This window comes from Scomber japonicus, chromosome 21 (assembly GCF_027409825.1).
Source record: "Scomber japonicus isolate fScoJap1 chromosome 21, fScoJap1.pri, whole genome shotgun sequence".
Classification (NCBI taxonomy): Eukaryota; Metazoa; Chordata; class Actinopteri; order Scombriformes; family Scombridae; genus Scomber; species Scomber japonicus.
Window position 1 is genome coordinate 22,497,818 of NC_070598.1, and position 18,583 is coordinate 22,516,400.

General features: G+C 39.0%; 1 protein-coding gene across 1 annotated transcript in view; it reads left to right on the forward strand.

Moving 5' to 3' along the window:
• The window catches only part of LOC128382363 (collagen alpha-1(XXI) chain-like), a 54,841-nt gene that overhangs the window by 22,255 nt on the left and 14,003 nt on the right, over positions 1–18,583 (forward strand). Inside the window, exons 19-22 of the mRNA XM_053342359.1 lie at positions 5,311–5,355; positions 9,676–9,729; positions 13,056–13,100; positions 15,175–15,228. Coding sequence (XP_053198334.1) covers positions 5,311–5,355; positions 9,676–9,729; positions 13,056–13,100; positions 15,175–15,228 — 198 coding nt within the window. The remainder of the gene's footprint in view (positions 1–5,310; positions 5,356–9,675; positions 9,730–13,055; positions 13,101–15,174; positions 15,229–18,583) is intronic.

The following is an 18,583-nucleotide window of genomic DNA, read 5'->3' on the forward strand; positions in this document are numbered from 1 at the left end:
TTAATCAGTGTGATTAGGGAGGTGCTGTTTTACTCATGACACCAATGAGGCAAATCCCTCGACACATACTGACCTTACTTAAACACACACAGAGGATATGCTATTTATAATGGTGAATGCACAGATATGCTTCCTGGAAGAAAGTGACGTCTTCTGAGGTTAGAATGAATCGGCCATACCTGAACTTTCTGACAGTCTGCTTTTTTTTCTTCTATTTTTGTTCGGGAGGGTGGACATGTGCTTCTTTTAGCAGTTTGTTCTACATGTTCTATACAGCAGGGAAGATGTAGAGGTATAGGGTAGAAAATGTGTCAGTCTGCAGATATATATTTTTTGTTTTAGTTCATTTTTTGATGATTTCTTACATCAGGTAACATCTAGCCATGTAGTTTTCTTTCAATTTGCCCCGGTTTTTGAGATATTTGCGTATACTGACCCTTTAACCAGCCAGGTCTTGACAACCCCATGTTGTGTGGAGCATCTCAATAGGTGTCTAATAAGGAATCTTTATGGTCAAAGAACAGTTCTTCCAACTCTGATGAAACCAGCCACCTCAATGAATTATATCACTTGTAGATTGTTGGAAAGTAAGATGTGGGGCCAATGTGGTGGAAGGATATGTAGCAGGTCCAACTTTCATGCAGAGTTTACATCTGTCCACTGGCCTGTAAGCAAAATAGACCTTTATATCATCATGAACTACAATATTTTATATGTTAAGTATTTTAGTTGCCTGACCTTCTCAACATACTTACTCTATACTTTACATCCCAAACCCTGATGTTTCCCTAACCACAACCATAAAGTAGTTGCCATTAATAGAGATTGTATAAACTAAGAATTTAAAAAAATGAAAGAAATCCAGAATTTTGCAGAATTGTCCAATATTGGCATTTCTGTCTGGCGATAAATTATCCAACAAAACATTTGAGACAAACTGTTCTTGTAGTGTAATACCTGGCTGTTTTAGACAACGAAAGGTAAGGTACATTTTAAAACAAAAATGCTAAATTAAGAACAAAGACAAAAAAATACAAGATTACTAATGAACAAATGTAAAGACAAGCATATTCAGCTGGATCCACCCATATGTCCATCCAATTTTGGATGCTCATCCATGTCAGGGTCGCTGTGGCAGACGGTAGCACAGATGTTCTTCTCCCAAACCATGTCCTCCACCTTCTCTTGGGGTATCCCAAAACGTACCCAGGCCAGATGGGATGTGTAATCACTCCAGCATGTTCTGGGTCCACCCCAGGGTCCCCTCCCTGTTGGAAAACCTCTAAAGAGAGGCATCCAGAAAGCATCCTAATCAGATACTCAATCTACCTCAAGTGGTTCTTTTCAAGGTAAAAGAGGAGTGGTTCAACTCCGAGCTCCTTCTAGATGTCTGAGCTCCTCACCCTATCTTTTAGTCCAGCCACACAGCTAAGAAAACTCATTTTGACTGCTTGTATCCTGTATCAAGACAGTCTGGTACAAAGGCCACATTATTGCTAACACTGCACCACAAGGCTTGTTGATCTAGGGTATCATCTTCCCTTGAATCATGAACATGAGCCAGAGATACTTGAACTCTTTCATTTGGGGCAGCAACTCACTCCCAACTCAGAATAAGCAATCTGTTCAGTTTGATCCTCTGTTAAAAAAGGATCTGGTCTGACATGGACTCTGTTGTGTGTTCTTGTATTGTTCTCCTAGCTGTCTCCATCTTTTATTGACTTTCCTTTCAGATCTCCAACTAGTATTCACCCAAGTGCAGCTTTGAGATGTCAAGCTGTCACAGTCTGCTCAGCATCTAACAATATGTAGCAGTCTACTTACATGAAAGGACAGTGTCAGATCAGCCTCTGTGCACTTGTCTATTTTCTCTTGTTCTAGACATCCAGAGATTTATGTCATCTTGTCATTTATTGGGCAGTGGTGGGCGTCTCGGCTTTGTAATTATGAGGTCTGCTGCTCTTATGGTTTTATGTGCGTAGTGCGGGGAGACACTTCAAAAGAAAACAGACGCTGTGAAGAGCTAATTCAGTTGTTTCCGCACTGCCAACATGTAGAGCTCGGCGCTTAAAAGTATATGTTGGTGAGACCTGGTAATCTCTGTGTCTACAGAGAGCTCAAACAGAAGGAAAGTGCTTCATACCTCATTGTGTCATACAAGCCCTGCAGAGCACTGAAGCAACACTGCAGTCAGGCCAAACATGAATTCAGGTTAAGACTTGGTTTAAGTTTAAGGTAGCAGGTCCAAAGGGGTGGGAACTAGGTCAAGAGCAACTTAAATTACAACACAGGATTTTAGGGATTTTTATTCATTTAAGCAATCAATTAAATCAATTGTTAATCATGTTTAAATGAATAAGAATTCATTATTCATTTGCCTAATCTATGTTGTAGAATTGACATGGTTTTGTCCATTTACAATGTCTCTGCTGTGTCATTTTTGGACACGTTTATCTTAAACGTCTGAGTCACTCTTACGTAAAAGCCACAACAGCAATTTGTCTATGTTTTTTTTCATTGGTGGAATTTCAGTAGCACTCCAGAGATGGCAAGTTGGCAAGATGGCCACTGTTCTGCAGCAGTGATACCACTTCCTCTTAGGCACCTGCTACCAAATATTGTGCAAGCATATGTGGTTCTTTCCGTAAATGTCCTGTCATTTATGCGAATGACAACAAACTATTTCTTTAACATATAATGTAATGTTGTTTTTTCCGTGTTTAAAGAGAGTTTAGGAACACTGATTTTTCTATCTGTTTTTTTCCCCACACATTACTTCTCAGATGGTTTGGTGTCATGATTTTCCTTTCAGCACAGCTCACTACTTTTTGCCATTTTGAATTTACAAAGAACAAACCAGTTCTGACCGGCCAACATTGAATTCTACACACATCCCTCTCTGCAGTACAAGTTATGGCCTGTTGCACTTAGACACTGAATTTTGAATTTAATAATATAATGTGGCAGCATGGTGCTATAAAGCCAGCAAATACTGAACAGCAAGTTAAAAAAAGAAAGCGCTTAGTCGCTTAGAAACATATTCAGCATACTCCTCACTCAGCATTGATTGTTGGTGCAGCAGTATACGTACATATACTTGAAGATCAGGTCATATCTACATTTTGTACTAGGAACAGAGTCCTGAATGAAACGTGACACCCACTGGCACAAGAACAGGGGGTACAACATGAATTTTTGATCTTAATTGATATACTTACAATATCTACCTATATGGCCAATCAATCAGGCCGATTTATCAGCACTAACCTTTCTTTTCGTTACTCAATTGAAAGTTGTGTCATTGTGTTACGTGCAGTTGAGAAAAACTGATGTTAAGTAAAGTCAAAAGTCAAAAGATCTTAAAAAAAGGTCATTGATGTTTTCATTTTCTTCAGGCCTGATTGTTGTAATCCCCTTTATTCTGGGCTCAGTAGGAGGGAAATCTCCTGTCTGCAGCTCATGTGAAATGCTGCCACCAGGCAAGATGTAGCATCATACTACACTAATCCTCGTTGCCCTTCACTCTGCCTCTGAGTTTATCGCTGGTTTTAAAGCTTTGCATGGCTACGCCTCTGGCTTTAGTTTATCTTTGATTTGATATCACCCTTTGAGCCTCTTTTTGCTGTTCTCAAGTCCGCCCTTGTCAATATAAGGCCCTCAAAATTCTCCATCTGAAGTGACTCAGATTATTGGACAGCATCTGAAACTCATTTCATTCACACATTACCAGTGGTGGATTTGCTTTAGACAATCTGATTGGCCAGGTGTGCAAAGGTAAGAACACCTTATTTATATGAATGATTCTCTGTGTAGTGATGCACACACATTTTTGGAGAAGGATTAGATTAGGAAGCAGTGGTCATTCATACTGAAGGTTCCTAGGTCACTGTCTGAGGATTCTGGTTTTGAAAAATAACAGTGTCTTCCTTAAAATTCAGTTGGAGTTATGTTCTTATTGGTAACTTAAAAAATAGAACTGGTACTTTTTAACAGGGAAAGACATTTTTGGTGAATTTGGTGAGGAATACTGCTTAAAGGGATGGTCTCAATTTCAAAATTACATGGATGACTTGCACATAATATACCAGAATATATTTAACAGCTTGTTTCACATGTTCATTGCCAGTGTCGTTGTATCATTACAGTGGAACCAGTTCACCTCCCACTTGCGTAGTTACACGCTGGAGCTACGCAACAAACGACAGTAAAGTACAGAGAGGTCTGACAGGAAAGCCGAGCAGTGGATTTTGGTGACTTGTGGCTGGTTTAAACTTTATTTGCCTGCTGTGTTGTGGCATGAAATGTATTTGTTTGTTGTGTTCATTTTTGTTTTAACAAGCTGCCGGCTCACTACCACAGCTCTGACCGCAGGACCCGCCACACAAGCTGATGTCCATGCGTCACTACAGTAGATTAGCTCACAATACTCTGCAGTCCATCCTCTATAGCCATTAAGACTCGAAATGGCACCAAAAACCTAAGATGTGTTCACTGTGTGTAGCTTAAACATGATACAGAAACATAGACTCCAACATAAAATGTATTAAAGTGTTCATTGAAATTTGCACCAGAGGGCTAAAAGACACAACAACACATATCAAAGAGGCAAAACTCAACTTAACTGAAACGTTTTTTGGCATTGTGGAATGGTCAGACATAATACAGACTTGCATCTGCAATCTGCATTTATAACTTAATTTTTTTTTAAAGTTTCAAGCGCTTGCACCCCTACATCATTTTTTCAATTGTCCATAATCCCCTCCTTGACCCAGTTTCTGTTGAACCGGGGCTCACATTGGCCCCTTTGGATAGATCCTGTCCCCTAGAGTGAATAAGGTGCACATAGAAGGTTTAGTGAGTTGGACATAGGTAGAGTAATAGAAATAGAAATCAACACTTACAGAGTTTAACAGTTGCTCTAGACTGCTGAAGCTGCTCAGATCATTGTGTTTAATATGTTTTTTTAAATTCAATGAAATGATGAAGACCATGAGGTGTTGTTTTTAAAGCACTCAGATGTATGTGTTATATCTATTGGTGCTGATTGCAAGTGACAGCTTTCTTGCCTTTCAAATGTTCTGTTGTAACTTCTGTTAGTTTTCACATTTTGGCAGAATGGATCAAGCAGAATTCAATATTTCATTTAAGACTGTTTTTGCTGCCTTCTCACAGCATCATGTTTTATATGACTTCTTCTAATCTTACCCTTTTCTCAGCACTGTCAACAGGAATATGTGATTACATGATAGTGATCAGATAAAGCACTACAGCATAAGACTCATAAGACTGACTTGTATATTGTGTCCTCAGGGAGATCCTGGGCCGACTGGTGCTGCTGGTGCTCAAGGTGCTCCGGTGAGTTGATACCGATGATATATCGATGTCATATTATTACAGAAGCCTGCATGAAGCCATTTTACAAAGCAAATGTGTGTGACGCCTGTTGAGCAGTTTCTGCATCTGTCATCTATACGCAATAATTATAGTAACTGTTCGAAAATCGGTGCATTACCAGTTATTAGAGCACAATTGAGTGGGTGCTCAGTGTGACAGCTGCTGCTGATGAATACAAAGACTGCATGCAAAAACATGATTCCTGTTAACTCAGCATTCTGTGGATAGAACAAGCAACTAGTTATTAAGTGGTCCCATAAAGATCCGAAGGGAAGAGTAATCAGGACATAAACATGAGAGCTGGGATTCATTGCTGTTTTTACATGCTGTTGTGTGCTAGTAAACTCACTGCCCACACGCACACAAACACACAATCTCACTGCAGATAGACATGCAGACACACACACCAGGACAGGACGGTCAAAACTGTTCTGAGCCTTTGTGGACACAGTCAATGAGCAGGTGGGATTGAAACTGTTAAGGTAATGAATGAATTTGGTGAAATGAATTGTTTAGATTTAGTACACTTACACAAGTCACTTTTTATGGAGGATATATTAGCAATACAAAACACAACAAACTATAGTACATTTTTCACAACACTTTGCTTTCTGAAACTGAAAACTGGGAACATTAGGCATTATTTACCTGTCAAATAGAGTTGTAATCCATGCTTTCTATTAGGTGTTTTTGACTTTATTTTTTTTCCTGAGACCCAAACTGCAAGTGGCTATAGTTACTATAGGTAGCCTAATTTATGATTAGTACCATTCATGTTGTGGCTAAGTAATCTCAATTTTAACCAGAATTGGAAGTAATTGTACTGTATTTGAGTTTTCTGTTACTTACACTTTTTTTGAGTATTTTTCAAAGTCAGTCATTTTACTAGAGTATGGTTTAAATGAAGTAAAGTAGTTAGTTACATTTAAACATTCATCCACTACTGAGTAAATTATTTATTTGTTCTTTAAAGTGATCAATAGATATTAGCAAGTTAGAAATAAATGCCATCTTGGACCAGACACCAATCAAATGCCAGGCCAATCATATCACAATGTCATTAAAAAACAAGGCCGCCATGTTGTGGAGCCGCGCTTCTAATTCATCTCCAACAAGGCAAATAAATTACATTTCTTGTACACTTGTCACTAAAGGAGGCAGAAAAATAGCTAAATAGCATTTGACCCACCCTACTTCTTTTTTCACTTTATTGCATGAGATACACGTGTAAGGTAATCATGGGAAATAACAAAGTAACTTTATTAGTGAGCTACTTTTTACTTGTACTTACTTTTATACCAGTACTTTTACTTGAACAGGATATTTCAGTGCTCTACACCTCTGATTTTAACAACAGTAATTATGTTCTAGATTTGTCCATTATTATTTCCAAGTGTTAATTCCAGATGTGTCAAGTTGTGTTTTGGTTTCTGTTTTCATTCCTGCAATTTCTAGACCAACATGCTTTGGTTGCCTGCAGACAAACAGTCCGTGTTGGGAGTAAAAGAGGTGGAACGCATTGGCCAGAATATAACCTGGAGCCTGTTATCAAACTGTTAACTGAGTGTAAATTTGCTATAGACTGAAATAAAACCCATTTTGCTTCATATGTAAAGTCTCCAATGAACATAGCTGAACAACAGTTGAATGTCATGTTTATGCTCTAAATGTTCACACTTAAACATCCTATGTCTGTACGTTCCAACCTGGTAAACTCATCGCTGTCACACCCAACAACCACACACTCACACTTTATGGCAGGCAGAGTGTAAAACAAAGCATACATAAAGATGTACACATGTAATACACACAGCAAATACACAGTTAAGTGCTTCATTTATATATAGTATGCATTTTAAAACACACAAACACACACGCACACACACACACACACACACACACACACACACACACATACCTTGTTTTGTCGAGGATATCTGTATCTGTAGGAGAACATTAGCAGCCTGCATTTCGTGCCACTGCATCCACAAACCAAACCCTCCCTTCCTAATCAAGCTGATGTTTACATGCAACGCTGGGGAATAAAAACTGCCAATTCAGCTTTTATTGGTGTTAACCGTTTTACTACACTACACTGTCCCAATTGTTATTGCCTTGTAACAGAGGCTGCGTAAAACTGTCTGCATTTGCAATTCAGAGGGAGTTTGATAATCGCACAACCAGGCAAACAATACTGACATGTTTCTCTCGCCAACATCACCAACAAGAGAATGATACAGAAAACACTCCTTGTTTTTTGTGGTTCGTCTGTCGTTCCCCCGCTCTGCTCTCTGCTCACCTCAGGGTGAAAGTGTAATGGTGTCTGCTAATGACAGATCATATATCCTCATCTGTCCACAGACTTGCGGGTGCACTGCTGAGAGATGAATAAGTGAGACAAATGCAGTGATGCTGGGCCCGCTTCACTCTAATATGTTTGTGAATTTTTCCTCGAGGTAAAATATTTGTTATCGCCCCTAATCGGCCCACCTGTTTTTTGGGGGAGTTTTTTACCAGAAAAACTGACGCATCTCATATTTCACCCGGAGACCTTCTCAATGATACCACAGAAGCCACAGATCTTGAATTGGTGTTAACAGCTGAGCGTTAATCACACTGAATCAACATTGAGATCTGATAATTAATTCTACATCTCCTCTCTCTGCAAGCTGACAGTCATTTCAATTAAATTACGACGGACAGATTAGGAGAGGACGACAGAAGTCTTAACAGGGATGTTGGCACAGGAACAGCCCCGATGTTGTTACTGAAGTAAAACCACCATGTCAAACACAGATATACAGTATCTAAACCCCCCGAGGATTACACTTAATCGCATATGCACACATGGCAAACCGATCTGCAGTCGTGCCATCAGTGCAGGTTCACATCCGAAGCACTTTGATCCTCCACTATGATCCACTTGTGTTTGCATGACAGGTTGGGAGCAGCTTTTCCAAAGCCTTTAACTTTTCCTAAATCAAAAGCTGACATCCGACAGGTAGTGCGTGACAGGACATACTGTAGCGCAATGTAACCCCTATTCATATTCTATTAATGAAGCTACACCTGCACCATCCTCACCATCCTCCTGGCTTTACAAGACACCTTCCAAATACAAGGAAGAAAAAAAGACTTAGACCTTTTTACGTTACTCGATGCACAATAAAGAATGTGTCCATCCACCTGTTTCAATGTGGATTTTGAGTTTGTGCATGAAAAATGACAAGCAATGCTTAGTTTTAAGCAGTTTATATTCTCTACAGACATATCGTAGAATGGAAGAGGTGGATGTAGATTCTGCATTGGCTGCATTCATTGTTTTTTATAGCCAGTATGAGTCAGACAAGTTCTAAATACAACATTTCATATTAGCACCTTACAAATATGTGTCTCTTTAGCTGCTGGATGTTCCACTATATTCACCATATTGACACATTACACACAGTCATTTGATTCATTGTTGATATAACTGTGTATGTTACAACAGCTTTAACCATTCATTGAACCTAATAGGGGCTGAGTATTGAGTGATCTGCAGCAGAAACATTTGTACAGATCATTATAGAAAACACTTAGTTTCATGAGTAGTGTTCTGCCATCTACCAAACTTAAAGAGATAATCATGGAAGAACAGACTCCTGTTGTATTGGGTTATGATTCAGTAGTGAAGTACTTTGTCAACAGGTTTTAAATGAAGCATTTATGTACGCGGTATAAAAGGGTCACAGTGACATGCCTAAAAAAGTGCTGAGGCTTGAGTAGTTGCAACATCAGTTTACAAAATAATCTCTATTCAAGATCCATTTGCTCATTTATTGTGGAGCTTTGGGCCATGTCACAAAGTTCTCATTCAGAAAATAAGTACTGTACGTAAAGTGAACCTTGAGGCAAGATTGTTTTGTCATCTAGCATTAAATGAGCTGTCAATTTCAGCCCAACATTGATGAGAAGTCCTAAAGTGCTCAGAATAATGGAGCATTTGGACATCTTCATCAACTGAGAAAACTTGATTATAAAGACAGTATTATAAAGGATACCCTGTGTTGTGTCATGTAGATGTAATATTTAAACTGACTAACTTGATGTGACATTACTGTACATAATCTTATCAATCCATCACTCTGCTGTCCATAGGGTGCCCAAGGGCTTCCTGGTGAAGTAGGCTCAATTGGACTAAAGGTAAAATCTCACCTGAGGGAAACTTGTGAGTTTTGTTGGTAAGTTTAAGCGTCACCAGTATCAGTTAACTATGTTCTGTCTTCTTGAATATCTTTTTAGGGAGAGCAAGGGTTGCCGGGGCTGCAAGGACCACCTGGAACAAATGGAACACTGGTTGGTGTAACATGAACGCTGTTTCACTTTGCTTCAACTTGCTGTAATGATTCTTCTCAAACCAGCATGCTGCATGACTATACTCTTTTCCAGTAATACAGAAAGATATGCTCATGACTCTGTTAGCAACAAACTTGGCTCACATGCACAAGGTTTAATCAGACTCAGCAGCTTACTGTTGGATCCAAATGTTAAAGCTTTTTTGTATGATTGAAATTGATGATTGAAATGGACTACAGGCCATCAGTTAATGTAATTCGGCTTTCAGACTTGCAGTTTGAGTCCTAATATCATTCCAGAAAACACAACTGACCACTTTTGCAGGTAGAAAGCTGGCAGGTGTTCATGTTCCTTGTCAGTGCACTTGGCCGGGTGTGTAGTGGTCGGAAATTGTGCGCCCCATTTCCCCATTTATGCAATTCATCCTGTTGAGACCACAAAGACAGAATTCTTGACAGTGTGATGCTGCCAGGAGGAAATCAAAAACTAATGACTATTGGCTCAATTAGCAATCGAGCAAAGAAAGACGTTTGGCCAAAGTTTACCTTGCAGAGAAAAAGGCTTGTTCTGTTAGACTACGCTTCCTTATGAGGGATGATGTTACTGAACCCAGTTTCAGTCCATCCCTCCGTAGCCCACACTTAACCCTTGGTGGATCCACATGTTTTAAGTGTATTCCTACCCGTGCAACAGGTGATCATGTTTAACAGGGTCCACCTGCACATGTTGCCCTTTACATCTGTCTTTTATCAATGCAATCTTATCTCCATGAATAGAATTCCACCCATAAAACTTCCCACATTACCATCACTGCAGTGGTCCCATAATGAGATCATTAATTTAGCCCAGGCACCATGAGTCCGTTTGATTTATTTAGAGGTGCCATTAAGGCGGTGAGCAGATGTTAATTTAGAGCCAAAGTCAGTTCAGTGTGTGTGTGGGGTTAAAGCTGGACACACGGTAAGGGCACCCCCCTCTGGTAAACAAGATTACATATAAACAGATACAATTACAGCAGAGCATTGAGAATACACACTCCTCTGAAGTGAGTACTGGACAGAATGTTTATAGCTCTGCTTCCCTCTAGTGGCCAAAGTGAGACAGTATAGATAGGACCTAATAGAGATTAGAGTGAATAGTGACACGAAAGACATTTAACAGCTTGTCACCTTAAATATGAAAAATGAAAATAATAAACATAAGATTAATAAGCAGATGATAAATTAATCAACATGCCAAATTTGATAATTGATAAGCATGTTTTTAAAAACAAATCCCTGCCTAATATTATAAGATTTTTGAAGCATTTTATTCAAATTTGGTCTCCAGCTCCAAACTGGTATAACTTTCAGTACAGATGTGAGTGTTAAGCTGCACAGAGGTCACCTCTCTACAACCACAAGCTTCATCTTTTAGTGTCCATCGTCTTCCTCTTTCTATTCCTGTCTGTGTGGAATACAGCTATGATGTTTTGCCTGCAGTGGGCCACTGACTTATCTGACACACACAAGCACACATACACACACACACACACGCACGCACGCACGCACACACACCCACACGCACGCACGCACACACACACACACACACACACACACACACACACACACACACACACACGCACGCACGCACACACACCCACACGCACGCACACACACACACACAGAGTCATGACTGAGCTGAGCCTGTGGATAGGATGAGCCACCCCTTGTATCCAGGCAACCACATACAATCATGTGATAGTAAATATAAATGGAAATCAAACTAATAGTCAGTTGACCTGGTCAGCAACTATCACATTTGGCATTTAAAATGTGCCTGCTGCTGGTTTGGCTCCATGTTGCTTGAAATGAAGGATTTCATTTCCCTGTGATGTTAAAATCACTGTTTCCACAACTATTAAATTCAGTGTTGGATTTGTCTGTCAACTAAAAGGGCTTAAAATGTTCAGGTGCAAATGTCAACTTGAATTATCAAAGCCATGAAAGCTTTGACTTTTAAACAGCGAAATTCTGTCATGATACTGTGGCAACAGTATTAATGAAAAAGGTGCTCACACACTGTTTAGATGCTCCCATAAAAGAGATTTATTGACGTTAGGGTCTCTATTATCCTGAACCCAGCGGTGCAGATCACAGTGAACCGAAAGTCTACCCAGCACACTTTTGGTATTTTCATGTTCAGGCCTGCTGGTCCGCCCATTAACATACATGAGAGTGATGGAATGATCACCTTTCTGACAGTTTGAAGTAGAATGTGTTGTATTGGATTGCATTAGATATTGCAAAAGTGTTCTTCATAAAGTACAGTGTGTAAACTTTGTTCAGCTCTTTTCATTTCAGCTGGAAAATCAAGAAATGAGAAAAACAACAACAATAATAATAATAATGATGATACATTTTATTTATAATGGACTTTACATTTGAAAACAAAATTCTGAAATTAAGGATGTATTGTTTCAAGAATTTAAGTGGTAGATTTGCCACTGTTCATCACTATAACCTGCATACAACTGTATACATGTTTTAGGAGTATCTAATCAGAATGTGAGCACATTGTTCCCTCTTTCTTGAAATGTGTTGGTTGGCATTTTAGTGTCATTGAATAGTGAAGAGGCAGGAAGGAAAGGAGGGGTCATAGTCAAATGAGGAACCTTATGGTTGCAGTAACCAGGGTGTGCCCCACACTTTTTCTTGTTATTGTTTTTTTCTTATGTGCCAAGCCACCTGATGTGCAAACACTCATTTATGATATCTTTGTCACCACTGTACTGGAAACCATTGGTAGTTATGGAGCTCTGTAAAACCTTAAAATATACTAATATTATTACATTCGAATTAAGCATTCAAATATTTGTTTTTTATGCTTTTGGCTTTAATGCTTTTTTATTGAAAAGAGCCTCTTATCACTTGTTTCTCTCTCATAGTGTGACAGATTACTGAACAGTAGATTTTTATTTGTGTGTTCTTTTCTCTGATGAAGGCATGTGGGAAGATATAACCACTAACACACAGCTTCAAGCTGGGCTCTTGATACAGCAGAACGCTTTGTTGAATATGCAAACCCAGTGTGTGTTTGTGTGCCACAGTGTGCAATTGTGGATGTGCATGAGTTTGTATATAAATGTGTGTGTATGAGTGGACCTGAGCCATCTCATTTCTCCCTCAGTGCCTCCTGACTAAGCCGTCACGCACTCTGTCACATTCAGCCCAAAGCACAGTGTCTGTCTCTTTCATCTCTCTCTCTCTCTCTTTCCCTTCCTCTCTCGTCCCCTCCTCTCCTCTTCCCTCTCTCCTCCAATATCTCTCTCTGTCCAGGGAATCCAGGGGCCCCCAGGGCCGCCCGGAGAGATCGGCCGAGATGGTCCCAAGGTCTGTGCGTTGAACGTTATAATTAGTTATTATGCTAATAGCCTGCTGCTCCCCAGCCGCTGGGCTATTCTCAGTCTGTTCTAATGTTGTACCCTCCCTCCCTGTTCTATTGATGTTCCCGTGGAGAAAACTGCATTTTGCTGAGAGGGAGTCAACTTGTTTGGAATCAAATTGTAGGTGTGTCTGAATATGTGATGAGTTCCATCCTGCCAAGGACAGTTCACATTTAGTGTGCCAGTGTCATTTAATTGTTGCTTTACAAAAGTTTGACTCTTTCAGACATTCATGCAAACTTGGTTTTGACAGTATTTGCTTCATTAGGGTGATATTTAAATATTAAAGGAGTACTCCAGTGATTTGGCACTGCACTTCCATGATGTTGGAGGACTTCAAAATACAAAGTAAAACAAGAATGATCCACATTTAATCAGCAGAGACTGAGATATCTCCACTTTGAGTCAGCTTTAAAAATCATAAGTAAAATCACTGCTGTTCTCCTTTAAGGGTTCTCTCACAAAGACCAGCACAAGGGGCACAGTGACACAGTACATTCAGATTCACATGACCTTGAAATGCACATTGCTGTCCCTTTGGAATTTGTATACTCAGTGCAGCATGCACGGCACAAAGATGAGGTGGGAGTGGAGGATGGGAGTTTTCATGCATATTTAGGTGAAGATTGGCTTTTTGAAGTTTTGCTGAGAACCAGGACCAGGTGTGTTCTCAGCAGAAAGGCGGCTGATAATTTGGCAATTTCATCTGTTAGCACAAAATACATGTAAATGGTATTATTTAATACAACAAATAAACACGTTATAAAACCTAACATGGCATAATAAGACCTGTGTGGTCGTCCGCACCTGCTTTTACATGTGCGTTTTACACCTTCCTCTGCAGCTGATTAAAACTATCTGCAGCCTCTAATTGCAGATGGAACACACAACACGTGTAAAGCACATCATGAATACACATGATGATCTGTTGTGGTTACCTTGATTAAATCATGCACAACCAATACTGGAATACTGCAAAAATAATCTCTGCACTTCTAAATACCTAAAGTGGTAATTACATTACAGAAATTAGCACAATGTGCTGGATCCCACTTTAACACTTTCAATTATGGACAATTAGGGACAATGTGACACGGATTATTATTGATTTAACAAAAGCAACTGCCACAGAAACCACCAGTGGAAAGTGGTATACTACTATTGGTTTAAGTGCAAATTTACTTACCATGTACCATGTTACTCAAATAAATGCATTTGAGATAGTTCGCGAATTAAGATTTTGCATGCAAAATACATGTATGATGAGTTTTAGAAATCTGTTGCATCAGTATAGATAAAGCTACTTTTGTATAAGCATAATACAACAATAATAATATTTTAGTGGAAACATTGTTAAAATCAGCTCAACATAAATGTTATGTGTGATACACTGAAACAACTTTCTGAATATTTCTACCACTTTCAAAAACACATTCGTCCAATGCTTTGTACTAAATGATGATTGTTTTTCAGACTCATTAAGTGGTGATACAACTGTAACAGCCATTGAGTGAATCATTTAGTTCCAAAATTAAAAATGCTTATTATGCTTTTAAACATCGTACCATTGCATTTTTATTCTCTCCATAAATGTAAGAGCAGTATTTATAATGCACATAATTCACATGTTAACTCTCTGATCCTCTCTCGACTGTATTAATTTTCTTACTTTGAAAAGCTGTATTTCCTGTAAAATTTTTGAGGTCATTTTAACTGTGATTCTGTGATTAGCACAGCTGTTAAGTAGGAAAGAGACCAGTAATGTGACTGGCTGGGAGGCTAATGATGAATCACTCCACACTGTGATTTATATTGTAATTCATTCAACCTTTTTGTGCATGTTGTGCTGCATCTATATGAATGCAAATAGAAGGTACACTCACTGACCCCTGTACTGGTCTCTGTGATTATTAGAATAGAGCCCAAAACATGTGTTAAGGATTAATATAAGATATAGGAATAATTTTATTCAACAGAAAGATCACTGTGTGTTTGTGCATGTGTGTGTGTGTTTTATTTAGGGAAAGTGTGGCGATCCAGGGGGAGCTGGTGCTCTTGGTCCACCAGGACAAAAGGTGAGTGGTGAAGTGGATTATCGACCAGATTACATTGTTTCGTTTAACTTCTGTCTTCACATCTTTCTAGCACTGCATCTTCCTTTATTATCTGTTTTTCTATATTCCCTGTATTTTTTTTCTTGCTTGCTTCATTGTGATTAACTATCTGGTGGTTTCCAGATGGATTATTCATTCTTCTAATAATATTCTGTGATTGGCTCCAGGTAAGAGCAGGGATAATCTCCTCTTGAGAAAAATCATTGCTGTTGTTGACATAATGATTGAGTTTGAGTTTAACTGGAGTCTAATGATCTAAATAAGATTCCTTCTGATTTTAAATCGTTGGGTTGGTGGACGTTATTAGACATCCAACATTTGATATCTAACAGTCTTTTAAGAAGTCAGACTGTTGGGGAATCCTGGTTTTATAGTCACAGAAAGTTGGGTGTCATCGGTGTAGCAATGAAGAGAAATCTTCTGTGAATCTGCGAAGTGGAAGCATGTAAATACAGAAATTTTGTGCCCCGACCCCCGCCCTAAACACAAGCGCACGCACGCACACACACACACACGCTTGGACACACACATGCACAGCCACTTGAGAGAACTGCTATTGTCACCATGTAGGCTAACATTACAGGTGACTGGCCACACACTCATCCTGCACCACGGACAGCAGCGGAAGCTCCATATCAACACTTATCTAACCTGGGCTCACTTATCTGACCTGGGCTCAAACTACCACATCCTGATGATGTCTCCAAACTATCAAACATTTAAATATAGCCGACACTAACAAAGCTACACAAAGATATCTTGCACAGTATGTCCATAAGCATAACCATCAAGAAAAACACAGCTCATTTTATGCCTTACAAAAACACAGCATTAATGGGTTAGAGAAAAAACGTGTCTAATTTGGTCATTTTAGCTTTACCCTCATCCTGCTTCTTCCTTTCCTTCCTCTTTTGTGCGCTGCTTTTTTGTTTGGGCTTGCTAAACATGATACTACCTTTTCTTGTCAACTTTCATCCACTTGCTTTTTTTCCTGCTGAAAGGAGAAACTACTACCTCATGTCATACCATCCACTCAGTGTTAGCCTACCTTACTGAACCGCCCTGAGCTATTTCATTCACAAAAACAATACAGCTGCTGAACAACTGCTTTTTTTTCTCTTCCTTCATGGGCCCCTGACGGTGTTGTTATGGCTCAGGGATCTAGATTTCGTTATATTGTTGTCTGACCCTAAATATAATGACAATAAAGCTACTAATCTAATCTAATATTTACACCACTGGGGATGATCATCAAGGAGGTGGTGCCGTTACATTTTAACTAACATAAAAAAATTAAGACTATAGGAGGAAATACAATCAGGACAGATAAAAGATGTGTTATTGAAAGATCTTAAGGCGATCACACTTAACAGTTACTATCTGATCTGATGACCCACAAACCACTGTGGGTACAGTATTCATAGAGTGTTAAAAACAACACCTGCTGCTTATTTGCATATTCATCAATAGACCATCCATGTCTCTGAGAGATGAGGATAGGGATGGGAATAGCAGCACTGTGATTATACCACAAGAGGGAGCTAGTGAAAGGGATGGGATTACCATTTGTAGAGGGATACTGAATGAATACTGCATGAGCCCAGTAAGTAGTAGTCAGATGGACTCACTGCAAGTCATGAGGTAAAAGCCTTACCGTAGTGCAAAGTAAGTTCAGTGTTGGTTGATAAGAGCCGTGAGCCTTCCTGGGAAGGATGGAGACCATCTGGTTTTAAAAGCTTAGGCATAATTTAGATGGGAGAAAAACTGTCAACAAAATGGATCTCATTGTTCTTACAATAACCCTTTAGCCAGATGTGGAGTTGACGTACAATAGGTGGCAGAATTTCACATCACCAAAATGAGTCAATGACACCAATTCACTCAAATGAAATTGCTCACCTGATGCCTAACTCTAGGCTCTCTAGGCTCAAGGAAAAATATAAAACCCTTGAATTAAAAATGAATTAAAAATCATAATAAAGAGAATAATAATTTACCCATGCAGTTTGAGGTTTTATAGACTTTTCTTTTATAATGGTGGTCTACTGGGAAAATGCTTTTTTGCACCATAGGGGATTTTTTTCACTGCATTAGTGTGAGTGGCCTTGAGAAAAAATTGGCAGCAAGCCCATATCCCTCTTTATACATCCATGTGGTCTCCTCTCACAAATTGTCAGCTGGGATCGACTCCCCCCCACAATCCTATAAAGTATAAGCGAGTATAGGTGATGGTTGTCTGGAAGCCGGGTGGCTGCATTCTCAGGTGTACACCATGATAACACTGCCACTCAAACAACTGGAGTGGATGTCGAAGAGAGAGGGATTACTGACAGAACCAACAACAAAAACAAATTTACAAAACTATGATATGGTAAATTAGAAATAATATTACAACATTTACAAAAACATAACAGAAGGCTTCAAGGAAAAATAATACTATAGTTGTGCATCTCCTGCACATCACCAGAATCAATAGAGTCATGACAATACAAAATATGCTTTTATCCAGTACTAAATAATGATGGTGATTGACACCTGTCAATCAGCCAGCCCAGTAGAGTCTGAACAATACTAAACCACAGTGTAATGCTGTGTGATGATCTGTGTGCAGTGTATGATGATGCATCATAATTAGTATTCCGTGCACAAATATACTGCAGATTCCCTGTATGCTTCAAAGGTGGAATCACTGTAAATGTACAGTATCAAATGTGTGGATGTATGAAATAGCAAAGATAAAACAATAAATACCACATCAAATCAAGCTAAAGAAAGAGGCCATACCAATGAATGAAAATAAACTGCAATTATGTTCTAAGTAACAGTTAGTAATATGACCAATACTGAGAAAATTGTTGAAGGATTGATTCACAAATGTTTCTTTAATTTGATTTATGAAAGCAAAAGCATGAAAGAAAATGCTGTTTCTGTCTTTTTTGTTCTTCTTTATTGTGCTGCAGTGTGTGTCCTCCCCTGCATTCTCTGTTTTCCTCTCAAAATCAAGTGTCAAGTATATAGATTAGGGAGCAGGGCTGTAGTGCTTGAGTCAGACCTGTTTTTCTATTATCTTGGACTTCATTCCCATCTGTGTGTTTGACTCAGATTTGTGTCAGTCTCAGCTATCAGTTCTTTAGTATCACATGCACCACTCCACATGTTTGTTTCAAAGTGATTTAAAGTGTTCTCTTGGTCATGTAACCGTTTCTTTTTTGAATTATACTTTGAAGATATTGTAGTTAGCTGTAAAATTGTTTTTTACTGGTGTAAACACAATTTTAATGGGAAAAAAATGCAACATTTAGGCACATTTTCATTG